Source organism: Dreissena polymorpha, chromosome 5 (assembly GCF_020536995.1).
Source record: "Dreissena polymorpha isolate Duluth1 chromosome 5, UMN_Dpol_1.0, whole genome shotgun sequence".
NCBI classification, from domain to species: domain Eukaryota; kingdom Metazoa; phylum Mollusca; class Bivalvia; order Myida; family Dreissenidae; genus Dreissena; species Dreissena polymorpha.
In genome coordinates, this window is record NC_068359.1 from 81,594,820 (window position 1) to 81,621,296 (window position 26,477).

The following is a 26,477-nucleotide window of genomic DNA, read 5'->3' on the forward strand; positions in this document are numbered from 1 at the left end:
AGTGGTGTACTTGCATGCAAATGGCAAGACGCAAGAAACCATATTTTGTTACTGAGATGGGCTCTGACAATTTTTTTGATTTTAAACATCTCAGTACCAAGGTACGAAATTTGGATAAGGACACCCAAGGTTTTAAAATAAAATGGATGAAAATAAAAACCATTTCCTTCCACAGTGAGAATCCTGACACTGCACACATACAATATGACTACAATAAACCATGTGTGTATCTAAACATGCAACCTAATCTCAGAAACAAGATGAAACAATTGCCTTGCCTAAAAGGACTTTTCAGGCCTGGTAACAAGCAGACCATTCCTCAGGCTAAATATAACAGTCTTGTGAAATTGTGTGATAACAACACAATACCATCTGCATATCATGCATTCTACAAAGATTTGCCCTGTGAGTGATAACCAAGTTGTAACTGTTGTTCTATGGTTGAAGTTACTGGTAGTTCCATGTTCTTTGTACTCTCAGTTACAATAATGATCAAATTTATGCTTGATATTTTACCTGTAGTGTTTTGTTAGATATCATGGTATTTTGCAACAAAATTTAACAAGAGCACCGCCTTGCGGGTGCAGACCGCTCATCTATTTTCTTTTTAAAGGTAAAGGGACGCTCATTTTCAATCACAAAGGAGGGCGGAGTGGAGTGAAGAGGGGTGTATAGTGTGGGGTTGTGGACATTTATTACATTATCTTCCAAAAAAGCGAAAAAAAAAAAAAAAAAAAAAAAAAAATCGGGCGGGGGGGGGGGGGTTGGGGGGGGCGATGGGGGGGGGGGTTTGGGTGCGATGGTTGGACGGTATTTCAAACATAACAGTTTTAAAAAAAAAAATGGGAGGGGGGGGTATAGTGTGAGGGTGTGGTGGTAATTTGTGAGATGATCTTAAAAAAAAAAAAAAAAAAAAAAAAAAAAATTAGGGGGGGGGAGGGGGGAGGGGGGGGAGGGCACGGGGGATGGTTTGGGTGGAGTCTATTGTGGTATGTCAGGTAAGAGTAGTTTCATCAAAGTATCAATCAAATCTAATCATAAATAAAGAAGTTATGGCAATTTTAGCAAAATTTAATAATTTGACCTTGAGAGTCAAGGTCATTCAAAGGTCAAAGTAAAATTCAAGTTGCCAGGTACAGTAACCTCATGATAGCATGTAAGTATTTGAAGTTTGAAAGCAACAGCCTTGATACTTAAGAAGTAAAGTGGATCGAAACACAAAATTTAACCATATATTAAAAGTTACTAAGTCAAAAAAGGGCCATAATTCAGTAACAATGACAACCAGAGTTATGCAACTTGTCCTTTTACTGTACCCTTATGATAGTTTGTGAGTGTTCCAAGTATGAAAGCAATATCTATGATACTTTAGGGGTAAAGTGGACCAAAACATAAATCTTAACCAAATTTTCAATTTTCTAAGTATAAAGGGCCCATAATTCCGTCCAAATGCCAGTCAGAGTTACATAACTTTGCCTGCACGGTCCCCTTATGATAGTTCATAAATCTTGCAAGTATGAAAGCAATAGCTTTGATACTGTAGGAATAAAGTGGACCTAAACACAAAACTTAATCAAATTTTCAATTTTCTAAGTATAAAAAGGGCACATAATTCTGTCAAAATGCCAGTCAGAGTTACATTACTTTGCCTGCACAGTCCCCTTATGATAGTTAGTAAGTGTTGCAAGTATGAAAGCAATAGCTTTGATGCTTAAGGAATAAAATGGACCTAAACACAAAACTTAACCAAAATTGTCAATTTTCTAAGTATAAAAAGGGCACATAATTCTGTCAAAATGCATGCCAGAGTTATCTAACTTTGCCTGCCCAGTCCCCTAATGATAGTAAGTAAGTGTACCAAGTTTGAATGCAATAGCATTGATACTTACTGAGAAAAGTGGAACTAAACGCAAAACTTAACCAAAATTTTCAATTTTTTAAGTATAAAAAGGGCACATAATTCTGTCAAAATGCACGCCAGAGTTATCTAACTTTGCCTGCCCAGTTCCCTCATGATAGTAAGTAAGTGTACCAAGTTTGAATGCAATAGCATTGATACTTTCTGAGAAAAGTGGACCTAAACGCAAAACTTAACCGGACGCCGACGCCAACGCCAACGCCAACGCCGACGCCGACGCCGACGCCAAGGTGATGACAATAGCTCATAATTTTTTTTTCAAAAAATAGATGAGCTAAAAATGAAACTTGACCTTTTATCTACTTAAAGCAGGCCGTCAACTGATTTGACAAATTATATTTAACTCGCATTAAATAATATTAGGCGAAGTATACTGTATCAATGTATGGTGATGTTGTCATAGTCCTCAATTTGTGCCTGTTCCAATGAAATTATTTTTTCTGAAGTTTACAAATTAAATTTTGATGCTTGTTGTTACACATATAATCATGTTTAATGAAATACCAGTGTAATTTTATTGTTTAAAGTTGATTAATAAATTATCAAGCAATACATGTGTTTTTTCATTAATATGCAAGATGTTTCTTTAAAAATGAAAAATTATTCGTTTCATCTTAAAAAGATTCATAGTGCTAGGCATGGCAGAACCCATGTACTCGTAATTTTGCTTCCTACATCAAAATCGGTGTAAACATTATTATGTTTTCAATATCCTTAAACATTTTATTCTTGGTTTTACAACAAAATCAGTAATTTGTTTAAGGTTTAACCATAATAAGTTACCTTATTCAGTTATTGCACAAAGAAAGTCCAGTGCAATATAGTGATAAGTGCACTTGTTACAGTATCACACTAAAATTATTTCAATGTCAAATGAAGTTATGTGCAAATTCATCAAATATAATATTACTTGGTAGCAATATACTGAAATATATTTTATCTAATATATTTTTAGTTTTAAAACTGTATAAAAATGTTAACAGTGTTAAAATTAAGGCTCAATCTTTTATAACAGTCAGTTTTTTTACTCTCCTGTAAAATTTTGAAATATGGACTTATCACTGTTTTACACTAAGGTGACGTGATGATATTTGATAGTACGAAACAAATTAGGATAAATGTATGCTACATTTTAAAAGCCAATTTCTATGTTTCTACATTGTTATTAGAATATCATCCAGTAATCGGATTGAAGAAACCTCTAAGATAAAAACATATTGTATTATATCTTAAAATAGATTGGTTAAATGCTTAGAAAACGTTCCAAAATTATCTTGCATGTATGCTTTTTGAAATATTGTTTTCAAAGCGATCTTCTCCAAATGTTGGAAACATACAACTACAACTTTTGTTAAAATTTTGTATTCTAGTCTACACTGTTCGTCAACACTTGTATTGTATATATGTCCTCGTGGACTTAAATGCCTTATTGGATTGAAATAAAATGTCTGTCTGTCTGTCTGTCTGTCTGTCTGTCTGTCTCTTTCTATCCCTCGTTCCACTGGGGGTTTAAAGTTGGAAGGATGAGCATTTTTATATATGGAAAAAGTTACTACCGTGTTAACTAAACAGACTTAAAAGCCCGGGAATTGTTGCACAGGTCCTTTGCTTATAACGTAGGTACATTTATCTCTCCAAAAGATATTGTCGTTCCTTCTATGCCACATATTTTTAGATGCTGAAAATCAAATCTACGCATTTGATTTGAAACAGATTCACAAGACCCATAGGAATCAAAATGCCTTAACCCTTTACCAAACGACACATTTTGGACTTTCCCAATTTGAAAGAGGTTGCAGACGTCAATTAAATTAACATGGAATATAAAGGAAATGATCAGGTAGGGTAGAAATCATTGTGATAAAAGGAGAAATTGCTCATCAACCCACACATCCCTAAGACCAACAGGCCTGAGAATATTATGATAATCTAAAGATTATTTCTTTCTATTTATAAATGTATTTTATGAAGTAATACATTTGACTTCTAAGATCAATTCATAACTTATATTAAAGGGGCCTTTTCACAGATTTTGGCATTTTTTAACATATTCATTAAATGCTTTATATCGATAAATGTAAACATTGGATCGTAAAAGCTCCAGTAAAAAAATCAAGAATAAAATTAAAAAAAGGAAAAGAACATTGCCCGGACCAGGTTTCGAACCAGTGACCCCTGGAGTCCTGCCAGAGTCCTGAAGTAAAAACGCTTTAACCTACTGAGCTATTCCGCCGTGTACACATACTTAACGTATTTTATACCTTATATAAGCAATCTTCGTAGTTTCACAAAATTTAACGACAAAAACAGAACTCTCCATATTATTCAATCGTTTCGCGTTGCAACGCTTTATAATTTTTAGGTTTTAAAATCGTCAAAAGATGCATATAATGGCTATATTAGACCATGGTAAATGTTCAGTATTACTGTTTCCTCACAAATATCATAACTAAAACGAAAATTTGCGAATCTGAAACAACTTTTTTCAATTTTGTCAATTTACCAAAGCGTGAAAAGATCCCTTTAAGAAAATTATAAAATGGTCAGAAATATATATGGATTGTTGAGCAATTGACAATCATATCCACAATTCATGAGTCACGATTCACAAATGGAACAATGAATCATTAGTTATTAAAAAGCAGCATATACGATAGTTAAGAACATTGCACTTAATTAATTTTAACACCTTCTCTTGGATACAAAGTTTGAGTTTACCATGCAGTATCACATATTGACTTTTCTTGAGATAATTATGTTCATGGAATTTGTGTTTTTTAAATCAATAAGATATTATTAAACTGGTTTAAACACTACAAAAAAGACATGAAATTAACCTGTCATCCGAAATATTTTATCCGGATATATGGTCACTTTCGACATATTTAAATTACACCCGACTTGTTTCAGTTTATAAGAAAAGCATGCATAACACATGTTCTTACTTCAATTCCTTTGTAAGTAGTCACCATCTGATCTAAAATGGCACTCAATGACAGGGTTTTATCTCATGTTTACAAGTATACACTTATTTCATGGATGCGCGGTGAACAGTCAAAACTGTTTCCCAAGGTATCAGGGATGACTTTGGTACTGTTGCCAGAGGCCGAAGGGCCGAGGGCAACAGTTCCAAATGTCAGCCCTGATACCGAGGGACAACAGTTTTTGACTGTTCACCAAGCATCCATGAAATAAGAGTTTTATTACCTGATCAAGTTTCCAACATGGAAATAACAGCAAACTAAATTTTGATTTACACACAATAGTAATCAATAAAATAAATAATTTTGACTGTTTAACTGTAAAATGAAGTCATTTTTTCGACGAAATGACGTCATTATTCCAGCGGGCAACAGTGTATAAATATTACATAGCTGACAGGGTGACCGTAATTTTGTCAACTTGAGGAAATACTGTCAACCAAGGCGAAGCCGAGGTTGACAGTATTTTTCCGAAAGTTTACACATTTACTGTCACCCTGTCAGACACAGGCCCGTACCCAGGCACTGGGCCCGGGCCCCCCCAGCTGGCTGTCGAGTTATGATTTTTTAATAATGGGCCTACTGCAAATTTTCTCACATGAAAGGGCCCACAGTACACTTCTCTGCAATACAAATGTGCAGATGTCTTTTATTGCCCCTGATACACAAGAGGATTAGCGCTAATTTACTCGCCAGTGGAGATAAGCCCCTAGGATTGTAAGCATTGTTTTCTTATCACCATGTACACACATCCCCGATCTGTCAATTACCCATTGTGCTCAATGCTTCATCTTTTGATTGTGGGTGTAAAACGTCTTTTGATTGGACAAGGAAAGAGAAACAGCGAATGGATGGAACTGATACAGAAGGTTGTAGGATTGAACGATAATAGTGTTTTCTCTTTTGAATTCAAACCTCTTCTAGAGTCATAGCTTATTAAACATTTCTGTGAAAACTGTCTTGTAGATGATAAACATTTTATAATGAATTTACTTTGAAATTTTATATAGAGGAGGTTTGATTTCAAAGAGAAAATACTAGTAGGTTATATGTCAGTTACTGACATATAACCATAGTAGTATTTTCTCTTTGAAATCAAACCTCCTCTACAGTCATACTTTATGTTACATTTCATAATAAAGGTTTTTTAGTTTCAAAGGTTGCTTTAACTTCTTTATAAAGTGTAATACATTTCTGACATCTAAAGCTTTAAACATGTGTGTGAATTTCACACCAAGGGGTAGTTGATAAAGCATGTCACGCTTTTTTTACCATTTTTACCCCGGGATGTCACAAACTGTTACAAAATCTTGGACCCCCTTCCCTAAAGTACGTCACAAACTCACACTTTCGAACATTTTTTAAAAATTAATACTTAATTTAAATTTAGTCTAAAACTCAATTCACTATTAAACCGTATTAAAATTTCACTTACCGGTAACAGAACTTTCACATTACAGGCTTTTATAACTGTAGGGTTGTTACGATGAGCAGTATGAATATTTATCCACGTGTTAACCTCTAATAAAAACAAAATTATAATTTAGATTTTCTTTCAACCCTTTACTAACTAAAAATGGAACAGTCCAATTATTTCGTCATTGAAATCTGTGTGGAGGTTGTGCCTATTGAATAAGCCTGCCCAGCCAAGTTGCCTATTCGAACAACAGAATCAGGAGATAGTAAGCAATTCGTCTTATTTTGACATAAAACTAATTCAAATGTTTCACAAATTTTTGAAAATTATTTTTAAATTCTAATTAAGAAATAATAAATAAATTAAACATTTTTTTTAAATAAATGTGTGACATCACACATGGCCTGACTCCCCTCCCCCATGTCACAAACTGTCACTTTCTTACTCACCCTCCCCCCACCTGGAGCGTGACATACTTTATGGACGGCCTGTAATGGTTAAAGCTTTAGACTTCAGAAAGGTGCTCATTTACTTGTTATATATCCATAAATTTATAACACAACATATGTTTCTATATGCATTAAAATTCACCTTGAACAGTGCCTAATAAAAAAATCTATTCGGGAGGGGCAACCCCTCCCGCACCCTCCCCGTTTGGGCCCCCCCAGTCAACATTTTCTGGGTACGGCCCTGCAGACATGTAATATTTATTTTATTATACAGAACAAACTATTCAAACATGAACAATTTATATGAACCATGAACAATGTTAATATTCAATAATTGCATTTAAATTCAGCAATGAACAACCATTAATATGTCGAGTGTTTCAGATTTTCGGGCCGAGCAAAATGAACTTCGCTTAATTCAGAACCGACCTAGTAATCGATTTATCCCATCATTTTTCTTAGTCGTCAATTATTTGTTTTAAAATATATTACCGAACCAGCTTTCCGTATGTTATTGAACATCACTTGATTACGCAATTTATGACGTACTCGTGTCACGTCTTTTCGGTGACGAAACATTTGGGAACACAATATGGACGTGGTGTTTTTTAACAGTATATAAATATTACATGGCTGACAGGGTGACAGTAAATTTGTCAACTTGAGGAAATACTGTTAAGTATAAGTAATTTAACTAATTGGATATCGCGAAAAAATGCGTACCAAAAATACATGTATGACTTCATACATCGCTATTTGTATACATGTCCCGGAAAATCGGCAAATGTCCCGGAAAATTTAGCACAATGTCCCGGAATCGGTCTGAAAATTTATGGCATGTATGACTGTCACCCTGTCAGACATGTAATATTTATTTTATTATACCGAATAAACTATTCAAACATGAACAAATTATATCAACCATGAACAAGTTTAATATTCAATAATTGAATTTAATTTCAGCAATGAACAACCATTAATATGTTGAGTGGTTCAGATTTACGGGCAGAGCAAAATGAACTTCGCTTTATTCGGCACCGACCTAGTAATCAATTTATCCCATCAATTTTCTTATTCGTCAATTATTTCTTTAAAAATATATTACAGAACCAGCTTTCCGTATTTTATTGTCAGTCATCACTTGATTACGCAATTTATGACGTACTTGTGTGACGTCATTTCGGTGACGAAGCATTTTGGGACAACAATAGATCTATGGACGTGGTGGTTTTTTTAATAGTAAAATATTTGTTTAAAGTATCGAACGAATCCAAAACGTATTTCGGATTGTGTGTTTGTCATGCATAACACCTTAAGAACAGACACTGGAAGTGTATATCGTTGTAACTTTGTTATTAGCATTGGATTAAAGTTGCCTTTGAGGTAAGCGTGTCGTTTATACTAAATTGATTTTCTTTTTGACTCCTGTCAAAGCTAAAATATTGGCATTAATCTATTCTACAGCACAGTTTCAGCTGCAATCGATATTTTAATTATCCAAATACAACGGACACGCAAAACTGCGTACTGCGCATGCGCGAATGGGACAGTATAGTTTTCAAACATTCCGCACGTGATTGCTAAGGCAGCGGGATACAGTATTTTTTTGTCAGTAAATTTTTTCCCGCTGGTGGCACGTGATTGCTATGACAGCGGGATATAGTATATTTTGGACAGTAAATTTATTCCCGCTGGGTCTGACAGTATTTCTATGCCACGATGGCCTATGGGAGTTTAGCATTGTTAATAAAAGTGAGGTATAATAATAAAATATTTGTTTAAAGAATCGAACGAATCCAAAACGTATTTCGGATTGCGTGTTTTGTCATGCATAAAACCTTAAGAACAGACACTGGAAGTTGTAACTTTATTGTTATGAGCATTGGATAAAAGTTGCCATTGAGGTAAGCGTGTCGTTTATACTAATTTGATCGTTTTATGACTCCTGTCAAAGCTTAAATAATGGCATTAATCTATTCTACAGCACAGTTTCAGCTGCAATCGATATTTTAATTATCCATATCGAAACACAACGGACATGCAAAACTGCGTACTGCGCATGCGCGAATGGGACAGTATAGTTTTCGAACATTCCGCACGTGATTGCTAAGGCAGCGGGATACAGTATTTTTTGGACAGTAAATTTTTTCCCGCTGGTGGCAGGTAATTGCCAAGGTAGCGGGCGACAGTACTTTTTGGACAGTATTTTTTTCCCGATGTGACTGACAATATTTCTATGTCACGATGGCCTATGGGAGTTTAGCAATGTGAATAAAAGTGAGGTATAATAATTCAAACTGTTGACCGGTCAACAGTTCGATATTCACCGGTAACAGTTTAAAACATTGCAAATTTCTTTTTCGACGAGGAAATGGCAAAAAATAATTAATTATAATTTATATAAGACATCAGGTAATAGATGTTATTGTTGTTGTTGGTCACAGCCACACGGCCGCAGTAATCTCCCCTGGTAAACGTCATATGTTCAGTTTTGTGACCCCCGGGGCAGGGTCAAATTTGAGCCCAGGGGAATAATTTGAACACATTTGGTAGAGGACTATTAGATGCCACTACAAACCAAATTTAGTAGCCCTAGGCTCTATAAATATGAACAAGAAGATTTTTAAAGTTTGCACAAAAATGGCCTTATTTAAGCATATGTTCATTTTTGTGACCCCGGGGTAGGGTTAAATTTGACCCCAGGGGCATAATTTGAACAAACTAAGTAGATAACTATTACATGTCACTACATACCAAATTTGGTAGCACTATGCCATATGGTTATGGACAAGAGAATTTTTAAAGTTTTTACAAAAAAGGCCTTACATGTATATAAGCATATGTTCAATTTTGTGGCCCTCGGGGCAGGATCAAACTTGACCCCAGGGGCTTAATTTAAACAAACTTGGTAGAGAACTATAAGATGCCACTACATACCAAATTTGGTGGCCCTAGGCCCAATGGTTATGGACAAAAAAGATTTGTAAAGTTTTCACAAACTAGACCCTATATAAGTATATGTTCAATTTTGTGACCCCCGGGGCAGGGTCAAATTTGACCCCAGGGGCATAATTTGAACAAATTTGGTAGAGGACTATTAGATGTCTCTACATACCAAATTTGATAGCCCTAGACCCAATGGTTATGGAGGGTAAGATTTTGAAAGTTTTCACAAAATAGGCATTATATAAGCTAATTTTCAATTTTGTGACCCCCGTGGCAGGGTCAAATTTGAACAAATTTGAAAGAGGTTCACCCCAGGAACATTCCTGAGAAATTTCATCAGAATTGACCACTAGTTTAGGAGAGATGTTTAAAGTTAACGCACGCACGATGGACACAGGACCGTGACATAAGCGCCGCTGGCCTCTGGCCAGTGTAGCTAACCAGCAGGAAGGAAGAAGAAAGCTCAAACAAAACTGCCAGAAAATCAGGAAACTAGAGTGTTCACAAGCTTTTTTACTATATAAATATAAGGAAAAAGACCCCCCTGGCGGCCATGTTTTTTTACCGTTCCAAACCATTTTCAAACTCAACTGTCGTATCCAGTAAACAAATGTTCTGACCAAATTTCGTGAAGATTGGGCAAAAAATGTGTCTTCTAGACTGTTCACATGTTTTCCCTATATACATATAGAGAAAACTGCCCAACCCTCTGGCGGCAATGTTTTTCCACCCATCATGACCATTTTCGAACTCGTCCGAGATATCTATAAAATCGATGTTTATAAAACAAAAATGATGATTAGACAAAAAATGTGACCTCCAGAGTATTCACAAGCTTTTTTTACTATATAAATATCAGGAAAATGACCCCCCCCCCCCCCCCTGGCGGCCATGTTTTTTATTACAGATCTAAACCATTTTCGAACTCAACCGTCACATCCAGAAAACACATGTTCTGATCAAATTTCATGACGATTGGACCAAAAATTTGACTTCTAGAGTGTTCACATGTTTTCACTTTATACATATAGACAAAACTGCCCCGCCCCCTGGCGGCCATTTTTTTTCACCAATATGGACCATTTCGGACCCGTCAGAGATATCAATGAAACCAATGTTTTGACAAAGTTTTATGAAGATTGGGAAAAAATAATGACTTCTAGAGTGTTCAGAAGGTTTCTCTAAACCCATATAAGGAATACTGCCCCGCCCCCTGGCGGCCATGTTTTTCAACGGACCAAAACCATTTATAAACTCAACCAACATATCATTTAGACAAACATTATGACAAAGTTACATGAAGATGGGGCATCAAATGTGACTTCTACAGTGTTCAAAAGGTTTTTCTTTTTTTTGACCTAGTGACCTTGTTTTTGACCCAGCATGACCCAGTTTCGAACTCAGTCGAGGTATCAATTGGACAAATGTTCTAACCAAGTTTCATGAAGATCGGACAATAAATGTGGCCTCTAGTGTTCAGAAGGAAAAATGTTGACGACGCAAGACGGACGAAAGGTGATCACAAAAGCTCACCATGAGCCAATTGCGCTCAGGTAACCTTAAAATTTGACCTTTGCAGTATGAACACCAAAATTAATTAGAGTTCATTTCTTGTCATAAACAAAAACACCACCACATGTGAAGACTGTCAGTCAAATAAAACTTAAGATATCACTCGGACAGGGATATCAGATAAAGATATTTGTGAATGTGACCTTAACCTTTGCTGTCTCAATGCCAGACTATATATGGGTCTTCCTTTCCTCATAAGTATTAATTATTCTAAATAAATAAACTGAGGAACAAACAGAAATTAAAACATCCCTCGGACTGTCACATAAAGAAAATATTTGCGTCGTGTTCTGACAAAACTGGGCATAATGCATGTACGGAAAGTGTCATCCCAGATTAGCCTGTGAAGTCCGCACAGGCTCGTCAGAGACGACACTTTCCGCAAAAATTGGATTTTGCTAAGAAGAGACTTCATTTTAACGAAAAATGTCATAAAAGTGGAAAGTTTCATCCCTGATTAACCTGTGCAGACTTCACAGGCTAATCTGGGACGACACTTTACGCACAAGCATTATTTCCACTTTTCTCAGAACCCGACTCATTTGAACATGACCTTAACCTCTGAGGTATCAATGAGGAAATCAATAGGGTCTTCCTCTAGTGGAAGGAAACAACTACTGTATATCAAATCTATCAGTGGTCCAGCTTGGCCTAAATTGAAGGGCGCCCCGCCGTGCAACTCCGAGGCTTCGCCCTGCCCTTTTTTTTTTTTTTTTTTACATGTGATAATTTATCAATCTCTTATTACATTGTAATTAATTTATTCCTCATTACATTGTAGACATTTTATTTGCATGGTTTAATAATATTGGGAATAATATATTCCAGCAATTATAAATAACATAAAAATTAATATGCAACAGGGAACATTCGAGATACGCCTGCATACTTGAAAGTGCCCTTTTGACAAAATACTGCAAGTCGAAAGTGCCCTTTGTTAAAAATACCCCCCTGCCCTTTTCAAAACCTAGCTGGAGCACTGTAATCTAAATTTAGTGTTAAAGAGTACTTAACACAAGGTTTGGTCTGCCAACACACAGACAGACCCAACATTTGCAAAGGGGGCATAAACAATAAAACAAATTTCCTGCATGCAATGGTTTATACATTATGATACTATCTATCTTGATATTCTATCTAAAGAGAGTGGCTGGAGGTGCAAAATGGTGAAGGTCTCTATCTTAGCTGATATTTTACAGGCTCATACAGCCGTCTCAAGATTTATTCTGCTTGAAAATACTTAAAGTTGACTAAACAATGCACCACTTTAATGTTCATTTCACTGTTTTTCCACTGTGTTTTATTGTTTGTGTGAGCTTTACTATTGAAGGGTTTTGATTATTTGAAAACTGTTAAACATTAAATTGGATCTCAGACAGCTAGTTTGCAAACCTCTTTTCAAATGATGGTTGCTTACCAACTTCTGTGAACAAATGATAATACCTCTGTGTTTTATAGCACAAGCCAATACATCTCCGTGCTAAAGTCAAAGAATAAAGTGAAAAATCGAGGCAAAAAGTATTCACTAATACTATATTTATGCTATAAAGTGTCAAATTAAGAATGTTTATACATCATATAAGAATGACTAATACATCAACATTTAACTTCAGTGTGTACTGATTAAGACATATTGGCAGTTCATGTTGTCATATTTAAAATCTGTAGCTTGCCTTAATCACTGTGCTCGGATAACAACTAAGCAACACAGGGCAACTGAAACATCATTATGAATTTTAGGAGCTATTGAAACATATGATGGGAAATGAACAAAGAATGAACGTTTCGAGGTTTAACCCATTTATGCCTAGCGTCTAGAAAAAAAGGCCTTGGCAAACAGTGTAGACCCAGATGAGACGCTGCATGATGTTTGCTTATATGAATTTCTATAAGAAATATTCTTAATATAGAAATAAATATACTAGACATCCCTAATTTTGGAAATAAATTGATCTAATTTAGAAACATGGAAGAGTCCACTAGGCATAAATGAGTTAAAGCAACTTCACACCTAAAATTATTGGTATTTAAAAATAGTTACAAGTGAAAGAATTTCGCAAAAATTGCAAAGTAATAAAGTATGACTTTGTTTTGGTCCATCTAGCCATATTTGACAAGAATATATGCTGCCAAAATGCACCAGTATCTCTGAACAAAACTATCATGAAAGTCAAAAGACGCACTAGAACAGTCTGACAGCTAGACAGCTACAAATAAAAGGTACATACCTCTCTGTATGTGTTAGATACAAATGATCATCTTTACAATACATTCTCTACATTGGTAAAAGGCATATACCGTAACTAGTTATGTGTTCAATTATGTAAAACTTTAAGTTTGTTTTCTGTTTACTAATATTGAATGTTCATTATAATTTAACATACAAATTCCTTTTATTTTTTTGTTCAGTTAAAAATCAGAGAGCATTTAGAACAATATACGGTTTAAAATACCAATTATTGAAAAATAAAACACTTTGATATAATTATGTTTTTACAAAAAAAACAACAACAAAACAACATTGTATAAAATAGTGCAAAATGACATAGAAGATATGGCAATCAGTATATCCAAAAGGAGACGTGCTTCACTTTCAATATGATTTACAGCAACAGCAATGTGCCTTTATAACAATATACTTCACACTACCGAGTTACACTTGCTATGAACGTTATGACCAAGGCTTCACAAAGAGAACGAAGAGATAGATAGGTAATGCTCATCCCAACAATATAATAGCAGTTTTTTATTAATCTTCAAACTTATGTCTATATTTCTTGTATACTAAATTTGCAGAATAAAGATTCTGTGTGGATTCTGACACAAAAATGAAAATCCTTACCATGAAAATAAGGTACCACCCAAATGATGTTATCTCAAAATAGAAATAAAAATAAACAATAAACTCATACATGAAACAACAAGAGACAAAATTGTCACAAAACCAGGTTTTCATTGTGAAAAAAAAATCTGATAAAGGGAGAAAACTCAAACTGAACTTTTGAAATGAACAAACAAAATTAAACCCCTTTGTAAGTTTGTGTTTTAAAAAAATCTATTTTTAGTCGTGGCGACCTTGACATTGGAGATATTGACGTGATTCTTTCGTGTGACACACCGTCCCATGATGGTGAACAAATGTGCCATATGATTTTAAAATCTCACAATGAATGACATAGTTATGGCCAGGACAAGCTCATTTATGGCCATTTTTGACCTTTGAACTCAAAGTGTGACCTTAATCTTGGAGATATCGACGTGATTATTTCGCGCGACACACCGTCCAATGATGGTGAACAAATGTGCCAAATGATTTTAAAATCTGACAATGAGCGACATAGTTATGGCCCGGACAAGCTTGTTCCGCCCGCCAGCAAGCCAGCCAGCCCGCCCGCCCGCATTCGCCAATCTAATAACCAGTTTTTTCCTTCGGAAAACCTGGTTAATAACAAATTCAATAATTGAACACAAAAAAAGATTAAATTTGACCACGATTAAGTGTGCACAAAAACATGACAAAAATGTTGGCATTAAATGCAAAAGTATTGGATCCCACCCCGAAGTAGTACCGTACTTGCTGTAGCATAAGGCTCATGCCATATATTCATGAGTTTCCATAATCTCTATGCAGTGTTAGATGAACATTTACAAAGGCAGCTAAGCCATGTAGTTAAATAACGCTGGGAATTTCTAACTTACAAGGATATACAAGACACAGACTCATATACTCAATATCACAGACATTTCAAGCCATCAGACCAACAAATATTGTCACAGACGATAATGCAACAAACAATAAAATGGACTTTCCAAGCTTATGGTAATAAACTTCCCTTTACTCAAATTTGTAGGACATCCTTAACTCACAGCAGGGAATAATCTAGAATTTACTATATATTGGTCCCTGAGGGAATAATCTAGAATTTACTATATATTGGTCCCTGAGGGAATAATCTAGAATTTACTATTATAATATAATATATGGGTCCCTGAACTCGCAGATTTTAGACCAATTTGTCCCAGGCAAAAATTAATGAGTCCACCTTGAAAAGAATAGGTCCCAAATTTTGAAATATACCAAGTAGTGAAGAAAATGAGTCTAAATCAAACTAGCCCAATAACTATATATTGCATTGACATTTTAATTACCATTATCTCAAAGACATGTTGAAACCAAAAAAACAAATTCAGGGTTATTACTATCTTGCTTGCCTTCACATAGGCTATAACATTATCTGTAACATGAATGTAACCTGTTAAAACATTTCAACTTGATTTAAATTGATGATAATATTATTGTTAAAATCCGAATTGCGAGCTTGATAATATTATTGTTAAATTGCAAGCTGTTAACCAACGGTTATTAAATTTAGAGTTGTTTGTTTTGGATTTAACTTCAACAACTTATTTCGGAGGCATTTTTTCTGTATTTTTTATGACTAATTAGCAAAAAGTTAAAGCAGGTTTTCATCTGGGAACTCTAGAAAATATCATAACACACTGTATTAAAAAGGTTGATTCTAATTGGTTCGTATTATACAGCAGCGGCTCGACTAGAGCCAAACAAAAGACCTGTTGCAGTCTTCAAGCCTCATTTGCTTAAACTCAGCGTTCATCGCTACACTTTTTACTCATACCCAAGATGGTTCGTACTTATCGTGATTCGCATATGCGTCAACGGATTCGTTTCAGCAATGCATCCGGGTGGACGCACATATTTCAAAACTATGCGTCTATTTCGATATTTGTGCGTCATAGACGCGGGACGCACATGTAGATTATTCCCTGTCACAGTATCAGAGGTTAAAGACAACAACTTGATAACTGTATGTTTCACATTCCCCTCATCATTTAAAATAGGATTCTCTACACTTTTATTCGCCAGTTCAGGTGAGACAGCAATTTATACATGTTTTTTGAGTACTGCTTATACATATATTTAGAAATATTTTCAGGTACTTGTATTCAGACTTAAGCATGTATAATATATAGTATTCAGGGTTTTTTTAACTACGAAAGTGACGCCGATATTCGGCATCTTCCCCTACCAGAATTTTTCCCCTTAAAATACAATTTCCCCACCAAAAATATCATTTTTCACCAAAATATAATATTTTCTCTCAAAGAAATGTTTATTTTTCCTTGGGGCATTCGACAATTATCCAATTTGCACCATGTACAACGAATTCGCACTCTCTCTTTCCAGACGAACACACAACATCTGGGAATCCCAGTTATTCTAAATATAGCTCTTAAATAACGTCATGTAAACTGGGCAACTAATCGTAATAATCATGTGACTATTTTACTGGATACCGGTCTTGCGCGAGAAGGGTGTTTCATCAATTAATTACCGGAAACCAGTCGAATTTTCATCCGGGCTATGTGCAAGCCGAGGTATAAACGTGAAAACAGAAAAAAATGTCTCACAATTAGCGTTCTTACACAAACAAAATAAAACATTCGAACTCGGAAGATACTGAACGCATCGAGGCATTTTTTAAGAAAGAATCATCGAAAACCGTTATAACCCAGCAGGATTCCGAGGTAATCAACATCGAACATTGTGAAAGTGAAAGTAGACAATCGGCAGCTGCCGCTCCTTTCCCTTCCAATACTGTAGCAAATCAAGATCGTCAACCCATTCATCATGAAATTGAAATCACAAAATTGACATCGTCCCCCGGCCCCAGTACAAAAATATAGTTGAAAACATTTCCCATTATTAGATCTACACCTGCAACTTTATTAAGGACTTTGACTTTAATACCTGTTAAATGTGTTTAAGAACAAAAAGGACAGAGACAAGTCTCTTTTGATGAGTTATAGACATTGAAATGAACAGTTTTTATTTTTTCCCCTAATATCTCTCTTTCGCACTCTTTTTTTCCCCTTTCACCCAGCGTCCAGCGTCTTCCCCTTTCTCTAAAAAAACCCCCTGGTATTATATATTATACACATAACAGTCTTCCCACTAGTGTTTTTTTACTTCATTTTGGGAAGGGGGCCCTGGCCCATTGAATTTGGAAAATAAGTGACATTTTCACTAAATTGGGATATTGTAACTTTGCTTTTATGATGCTATCTTGTAAGAGTAAATTTACTGACAAACATTATAACTTTCCATAATCTAATTACAATTCAAATTTAGGTTATTTTCATCATTCCAAATTTAAAAAAATGCCCAAAAATGACTCCAGATTGGGAATGCTTTACTTCCATTTAGGAAAAATATATACCTTGCAATGGGAATGAGGCCCCTTTTCGGCCCAAAAACACAGAATAGTTTCCTAACATCCTACCCTGAACTAGAATTAATAGGGGTATAAGATAAGGAATAAGGAGCAGTATTTAGAAAACCTCATATGAACAACTAAGTAATCATCAGGTGATGGTCACCAGAGAACTAAAATTGACAGTGAGTACTACAGTGTGTCTTGAAAAGGAAATCAATAAATAGAATATATAATTTCTTTGTGACCCCCCCCCCCCCCACACACACAATAAATTTCTACAAACAAAAAGCTGTGCTTAAAACACAAATGGATAATTGGTGTTGGGTAAGGTTTTTCTTTTTCTGACCTAGTGACCTAGTTTTCGACCCGGCATGACCTAGTTTCCAACTCGACCGAGATATCATTGGGACAAAGCTTCTGACCAAGTTTCATGAAGATCTGACAAAAAATGTGGCCTCTAGAGTGTTTACAAGGTTTCTCAATAGCCAAGTCAGGAAAACTGCCCCACCCACTGGCGGCCATGTTTTTCAACGGACCAGAACCACTTTTGAATTCAACCAAGATATCATTAAGACAAACATTTTGACAAAGTTACATGAAGATTGGGCATGAAATGTGACTTCTACAGCGTTTACAAAGTTTTTCTTTTTTTGACCTAGTTTTTGACCCGGCACGACCCAGTTTCAAACTCGACCGAGATTTCATTGGGTAAAGCTTCTGGCCAAGTTTCATGAAGATCAGACAAGAAATGTAGCCTCTAAAGTGTTTACGAACAAATGTGGACGGACAGACTGACAAAGACCGATCACAAAAGCTCACCTGAGCAATCAGGTGAGCTAAAACAAAATCATAAACATTTTACTTTTATTTGTTTTCAACTTGTTCTTCTTGTGAATGTTTATTTTTGTGTTCTTTCAAATAACTACTCCAGGTGTATTCTTTGCCACACACCTCACACTTGTACAGTCTTTCTCCTGTATGTATCCTCTTGTGTCTTTTCAAGTGATTGCTATGGTTACTTGCATAACCACACAACTCACACATGTACAGTCTTTCTCCTGTATGCTTCATCATGTGTGTCTTCAAGTTATCATTCCGATTACATGTATAACCACACACCTCACACTTGTACTGTCTTTCTCCTGTATGTATCCTCTTGTGTCTCTTCAAGTGATTACTATGGTTACTTGCATAACCACATAACTCACACTTGTACTTCTTTTCACCAGTAATTTCAATGTTTTTCTTTTGTGGCATTGCACTGGATAGTTTTATGGTACAATTGCCATTTAAAACATCAATTTTATCATCATGTTTCCCGTTTGGAATATTATTGTGATTTTTGTTACTTGGTCTGTGATTTAAATGCTTTGAATACTGTTTTAGGTATTCATCATCATTTTCTCGCAGCCACTGATCCAGAACTTGCAGATCATACGATGTCAGTTTATTACCGCCATGCATTTTCCTTAAATGACGTACACAGGGGACTGCAGTTGTGAAAGCTGTATTGCAGTACACACACAGGTAATAGACTGAAAAAAAATAATTTAGATATCATAAATAACAGACACATTTTTTGGTTATGCTGTAATTTTTGGTAAGTTTAACTGTCTTGTAGTACAAATATGGTAACCATACCAAATATTACACACATACATTATATAAACTGTCTCCAGAGGATGATCAGGTTTTTTTTCTTTCACCACTTGGGAAATTGTGGTGGGGCCCTTTAGATGGGGAATTTTAAGACAAATGGAGACTTTTTGGCTAGGCACAATTACATACAAAAAAAAAAAGCTAGAAATGATGAAATATGTCATGCTCTAATTTAGTTTGATGAATGCACCTAGGCATAGTACAAAATGCCTCTAACTTTGTCAAGTGTTGTCAAAATTTAGTATAAAAAAAAACAAAAAAAACTTGCATTAAGAGGGGAATTTTTAGACATTATAGGGCAAACCATATTTTTTAGCAGGGGTATTTGGCCCCAAATAAGCCCTCAAAAATCACAGATAATATATGAGCTTTGAGGTAAATGCGTGACCTTAACCTTTGAGCTAGGGACCTGGGTTTTTCGTACGACACTTCAACATACCATACATTTGTGCCAGTTTATTTCAAAATCCATCCATCAATGACAAAGAAAATGGACCAGACACAAGCTTTGCCTTGACCTTTGAGGTAGGAAACAGGGTCTTACCCGTGACACTTCCTCTTATTGTGTGCCAAGTTATTTTAAAATCCATCCATTAATACTGAAGACATGGGTCGGACACTCAATTTAGCACAGACGTTCAGACCAATAGACGGTTCAAATACTATATGCCTCCCTTCAGGGGCATAAAAATTGGACACATTTTTGAGTATGATGAAGTGTTCAGACATCCAAAAGCCTGAGTGTGTGTATTTAAATGTCACTACCATACGTTAGTTTAAACCTGTTTATTTTAGCTTGATTGCATCGAAAGCTTTAGTCTTATATGGACACTTAAAGTCCGTTTCCTGGGAAGAACCAGTACTTCATTTCTATGGCGGAGTTTATGAGAACACTTCCCGAGTAGGGATCGAACACACGAACTCCCGATCGCTAGGCGGACACCACATCTACTACACAACTGCAACCTTACCTTAAACATCATTCCTGTATTCTTGAAAAAGCAAATGGAAAATTATAGATTTTGTGTGATGAATTATTGACGTTTGCCTGCTTTTGCATCATCAACATTTCTTTGCGGCCACATTTTTAACTTGATTTTTTTAAAAAACTTTTTAAACCAATTGTGAAATTGGGTTATGTGGGGTCAAAAACTAGGTCCCTAGGTCAAATAGAAGGACACTTTTGAACTTTGTCTCAGATTTCTTGAGTCAGTTTTCCCGATTTCCATTAACCTTTATGAAAATTATTGGCTCTAATGATATTTATTTGTTCAAATAAAAGCCAAGGAACCATTTACTTCAGGCAACCCACCTTCTCCGTTGACATATTTTGGCCTGAAGAGCAAGTTGTTGTCTCTAATGAAGCCAAGTCTTTCGGCGTATTCATCACTGTACAAGACGAGCAGTTCCTCACCTGTCTCAACAGCAAGTTCAGAATATGTAAACCTGTACTTGTCAAAGCAAAAAACACAAGACTATTGCCAAGCAATAAAAGTCCACTACTGGTAAAACTCCACCATTTTCAGCAATATTTCTAGTCTATTTGTTGCCATAGCAACCAGAATTCTTGACGTAGGAACAAAATGAAATGACATGCATAATCTCCATATTGCCATCTGTCCATGTTTCAAGTGTCATGAACAAATATGAAGAACTTTTAAAGTTATTGCAGGATCCAGAAAAGTGTGACAGACCGACAGACACACCAGGGGTTTTTCAGCATTGTCTGCGCCTCCGGAAAACGGAGGCGTTCCCAAAGCAAACGGACCCGATCCCAAACCGAAATTATAAAAAAAATATCATATTTCCAAAAAAAATTTTTTTTTTTTTTTTTAGAAAGAAGTGTCTTATGACTTATGATTATAAGATTATTAATGTCTAGCTGATGTGTATCATACCAACAAGCACTGCTGTGGTTAAGCGAGGATATAAGCACCATGAACCTGCTGTGCTCCCCATTACACAGTACATTCACACAAACCAAACTTACTCATATGATGCTTACCTGCATTGAAGGTCTCGATCTGAATGACAAAACATTGGAGGAGCTGTGTGATGCTTTCAAAAACAGAAAGCAGAGAAAAATTATGCTGTAACTTGTGCGACTAACCAGTGTTCAGAGCTCCAGATAAGGGCCGTACAGCCGTAAATACGCCTTTTTCATGAAGATTTACGCATTTATTTTTATAAACTGGACGTACAATTACGACATAAATATCCGTTTTACGCATTTACAAAAACAATCTGGCCGTACCGATACGTCTGCGTCAGCGAGGCGTGATTTGTTGGTCTCTAACCTAAAGGCGCTTATTGTTAATTTAAATTACCGAAAAGTTGTAGACTGGGTTCATATATAAATGCCTATTCTGTCGCGTGATGTCCTGTAACTTATAAATCCGTCAAAAACAATATGTCTGCGCGCAATGGAATGCCGGTTTAACCGAAAGCAGTTCAAAACAACACCTTGTTGTCATATAATGACTACATACGGTGTCGTCTAATCATCCTGACATTAAATCTGTAAACCCAGAAAAAGACATTGTCGCTCCGATATTTAACAATTTTATTGCATCCGTGGCTTAAAACGTTAGAAAACACCATGGGAAACGGATAAGACAGTGAAATAAGTGTTCATTTACTTAGCTTACTAGGTGGCTTGTGTTTTCTTGTAAAGAAAAATGAAGAAATAGTATTAGTCATGAGTTTTAATGTGTAGTTGTATTTGAATCATAATTCAAAATGGAAAACCTTATACAGTAACTGTTTAAGAAGCTCCATATATTTATTATAATTGCTGCAAATGTTTCTGTAAAGTCAGTTATACACCCTTCAATAGAACACGGGTAGTACAGAACTACCTGTATTTTTGGATATGGTAGTACAGGTACTAATTGATTTTAAGCGTTACTCCTTTTCTTTCTGTCAGTGGCAGTACCGTTACTTATTTCACAAATCCTTATCTGGAGCTCTGCAGTGTTTGTTTTGGTAAAAAATATCTGCTATAAGTTTTTGACTGTACAGTTCTTATCTCAGAGTGTAACTGTAACTGAAAAACAAAATTGCAGTACTTGAATAAACGTTGATCATGCCCAATAGTGCATGTGTTTATTTAAAGAAGACAAAATAACAAATAAAAGCAAATTTATTTGTTAAACCACTGACTTATTTAAGCCTGATTAATTCACAATGTTTTCCAAAATGAGACTTTGCATCGAAGCAAAAATTCCACAAATGGACAATTTTGTCGATAAAAAATTCCCAATTTGGTCACACTCCTTTTCCCAAAATAGGCAGAAAAACCCCTTCAGGACTAATAAGAAATAAATTAATAACAATGAATTAAGAGATTTATAAATTAGAATGTCTAAAAAAGAATTTATATAAGGGCAGAGCAGGAGTTTAGAAGGGCAGGGCGGGCCGCCATTCCATTTTGGCCTACATGAAGCTGGAGCACTGCTTTGCCTCACCATTATCACTGCTGCGTGACGGTCGTGCTTTACGGACAATGCTCTCCTCATCATCATCATCAGTCTGGGACGAGGGTTTTGAGGGCAAAGTCATGCGTTCCACGGGTGCTGACTTGGTGGCAACTGTTGGTACATTACAAAGAAAATGTGGTGTTGTATAATGGGGCAAGCAGTTTTGTATATGAGATACAGTATCAAGATAAGGTATTGTTGGAAGAGTGAATGGTTGGTATATTTAAGAAATACGTTTCAATATATCTATCTTGTTTATCGGTCAATACATAATTTGAAGTTTCAAGAAGGAATTGATTATCCTTGATGATGTAAGAACAAGTCATTTAATAAAACAAGGGCTGTTTGTAAAGCATGCATGCCCCCCATATGGGCTGTCAGTTGTAGTGGAATCCATTGTGTGAATACGTTTTTTGTCACTGTGACCTTGACCTTTGACCGTGTGACCTGAAAATCAATAGGGGTCTTCTGCCAGTCATGATCAAAGTACCTATGAAGTTTCATGATCCTAGGCCTAATTATTCTTGAGTTATCATCCAGAAACCATTTTACTGTTTCGAGTCACTGTGATCTTGACCTTAAATACCTAGTGACCTGAAAATTGATACAGGTCATCTGCCAGTCATGATCAATGTACCTACTGTTTCGAGTCACTGTGACCTTGACCTTTGACCTAGTGACCTGAAAATCAAAAGGGGTCATCTGCCAGTCATGATCAATGTTTCTATGAAGTTACACCTATTAAGTTTCATGATCCTAGGCGTAAGCATTCTTGAGTTATCATCCGGAAACTATTTTACTGTTTCGAGTCACTGTGACCTTGACCTTTGACCTAGTGACCTGAAAATCTATAGGGGTCATCTGCCAGTCATGATCAATGTTCATATAAAGTTTCATGATCCTAGACGTAAGAATTCTTAAGTTATCATCCGGAAACCTTCTTAAGTTATCATCCAAACCATTTTACTGTTTCGAGTCACTGTGACCTTAACCTTTGACCTAGTGACCTAAAAATCAATAGGGGTCATCTGCCAGTCATGATCATTGTTCCTATGAAGTTTCATGATCCTAGGTGTAAGCATTTTTGAGTGATCATCCGAAAACCATTTTACTGTTTCGAGTCACTGTGACCTTGACCTTTGATCTAGTGACCTGAAAATCAATAGGGGTCATCTGCCAGTCATGATCGATGTACCTATGAAGTTTCATGATCCTAGGTATAGGCATTCTTGAGTTATCATCCGGAAACCATTTTACTATTTCGAGTAACTGTGACCTTGACCTACCTTGTGACCTGAAAATCAATAGGGGTCATCTGCCAGTCATGATCAATGTACCTATGAAGTTTCATGATCCTAGGCCTAAGCGTTCTTGAGTTATCATCCGGAAACCATCTGGTCGACGGACCGACATGAGCAAAACAATATACCCTCTCTTTTTCAAAGGGGGGCATAATAAATAATGATGGAGAAAGTTACTAATAATAATTATTTCGGCAAAGTTTCTTTGTCAAAAGATATTGACGTCTGGAATAAAGCAATTAAGCACATTTTGATACAATACCTTTTTGGCGATTATTCAGGGAGTTGAGACTTGCGCCTTTAGAGCATGCAGCCTTCATTGAGGCCACCCTGGTTGCCTTGGCAACACATTTCTCTGGAGACGAATCAGATTGGGAACTAGCAGACGAGGCAATTCCACGCTTTTCAGGTTTCTTTATATTTTCTGTCTGTGAAATAGCCTGAGCCTCAACTTTCTTGGCTGGTCTACTACTGGAGCCAGTAGGAGTCAGAAAGAGAACAGATTTTTGAGACGAATGCGTGTTAGGACTGGTGTCCAAAGATGGCATAAGTGTTTTGGCGGATCTTGCACCGCTGGCTGTGCTGGATTTTGGCGTCAAATTTGCTGTAGCCAAGCCACTCCCTGCTTGACGCTTGTTCGGTGAGAGTTGCAATTCGGCAGCTTTCTTGCCAGCTGTTGTTGTAAAATAAACAAATTATACTGAAAAAGGACATAATTTATTAAACAAGGGCTGTTTGTAAAACATGCATGCCCCCCATATGGGCTTGCAGTTGTAGTGGCAGCCATTGTGTGAATATTTTTTTGTCACAGTGACCTTGACCTTTGACCCAGTCATGATCATTGCACCTATGAAGTTTTATGATCCTAGGCCTAATTATTCTTGAGTTATCATCAGGAAACCATTTTACTGATTTGAGTCACTGTGACCTTGACCTTTAGCCTAGTGACCTGAAAATTAATAGGGGTCATCTGCCAGTCATGATCAATGTACCTATAAAGTTTCATAATCCTAGGCATAAGCATTCTTGAGTTATCATCCGGAAACCATATTACTATTTCAAGTCACTGTGACCGAAGACCTTTGACCTAGTGACCTGAAAATCAATAGGGGTCATCTGCCAGTAATGATCAATGTTCCTATGAAGTGTCATGATCCTAGGCGTAAGCATTATTGAGTTATCATCCAGAAACCATTTTACTGTTTTGAGACACTGTGACCTTGACCTTTGACCTAGTGACCTGAAAAACAAAAGGGGTCATCTACCAGTCATGATCGATGTACCTATGAAGTACCATGATCCTAGGCCTAAGCGTTCTTGAGTTATCATCCGGAAACCATCTGGTGGACAAACCGACGGACGGACCGACCGACCAACATGTGCAAAACAATATACCCCCTCTTCTTCGAAGGAGGGCATAAAAAGTTATGACCTAACTTTAACGAAGGGTAAAGTTTTAGGAATGAAAAATACAATGACATTTGACCTTTGACCTTAAAGAAAGACCTTGACCTTGACTTTTCACCACTCAAAATGTGCAGCTCCATGAGATACACAGGCATGCCAAATATCAAGTTGCTATCTTCAATATTGCAATATTATCAAACTTTAACCAAGGTTAAAGTTTTGGGACAGAATGACAGACAGGACAAAAACAATATACCCCCGATCATTTGATTCGGGGGCATACAAATTAAATTTGATGATAAAATAAATAAAAATAACAAATAAATACATAAATAAGGTTTTGAAGTAACCAAGGCACATGTACCTCTAGGTCTGTCCTCTGGGGGCTCAATCCCGTCCTCCCTTTCAGGCCTGTCCCTGGCCCCACAGGGCTGGTCCCCTCGACCCTGCAGATCCTCCCGGGCCTTCTTTGGTAGCTCCTTATGCTTCTCCCTTTGTTTCTCATCCTTCTGCTGTTTGTGTTTGTGCTTCTTTTTCACAGGCACCCGTGGGGGCTGTGTCAGTAAACTGTCGTTGTCATCATCTGACTCCCTGAAAACAGTGGAGCCATGACTTCTGACAAAACTGGGCTTAATACGTGTTTGAATATTTCCACATAAACTTGGATTTTTGGTAAAAATGGATTTACTTCAAATGATTTTTTTTTATAAAAGCAGTATAGTGTCATCCCTGATTAGCCTGTGTAGACTGCACAGGCTTATCTGAGATGACACTTTATGCACATGCATTAAGACCTTTTCCCAGAACAGCTGTTTACAGGGACCCGCTGTCAAAAACTGAACCCGGAGTTCTCATGAGTTAAGAAATACCCACAAATTCCTCGGTACAAACAAGCAAATTCGTTGAATTGATATCCCGCGCCAATATGCTTCTGGACACAAAAGCGTTATATTTGACACTCAAAAAAGCATACTAAGGGCAATTACTTCGTTATTAACAGATAGTGTACAATGCCATTAGGCGTGCATCATCCTCTTATCCATATATATACCAAGTTTCAATGAATTCGACCAAAGCACTTCCAAGATATGGCTCCGGACGGACGAAAAAAC

The 26,477-nt window shown here is 36.3% G+C and overlaps 1 protein-coding gene across 1 annotated transcript; it reads right to left on the reverse strand.

Moving 5' to 3' along the window:
• Window positions 1-17,796: 17,796 nt before the first annotated feature.
• On the reverse strand, window positions 17,797-26,220 carry LOC127831402 (zinc finger protein 227-like). The gene is made up of 6 exons (XM_052356388.1): window positions 26,183-26,220; window positions 25,730-25,956; window positions 24,221-24,631; window positions 22,646-22,768; window positions 20,491-20,592; window positions 17,797-19,054 (listed from the first exon to the last, which is right to left on the reverse strand). Exons 1-6 carry the CDS (start codon window positions 26,218-26,220, stop codon window positions 18,384-18,386), a joined length of 1,572 nt encoding a protein of 523 aa, XP_052212348.1. The 3' UTR covers window positions 17,797-18,383.
• Between the last annotated feature and the right edge of the window lie 257 nt (window positions 26,221-26,477).

Excerpts from the sequence above, each read along its gene's own strand:
- LOC127831402 (XM_052356388.1), bottom strand. The coding sequence starts at position 26,220 with ATGAGAACTCCGGGTTCAGTTTTTGACAGCGGGTCCCT. Across the intron at positions 24,632-25,729 it reads CCCAGAGGACAGACCTAGAG|CTGGCAAGAAAGCTGCCGAA; the intron begins GTACATGTGCCT and ends TTACAACAACAG. Across the intron at positions 22,769-24,220 it reads CCTGAATAATCGCCAAAAAG|TTGCCACCAAGTCAGCACCC; the intron begins GTATTGTATCAA and ends ATGTACCAACAG.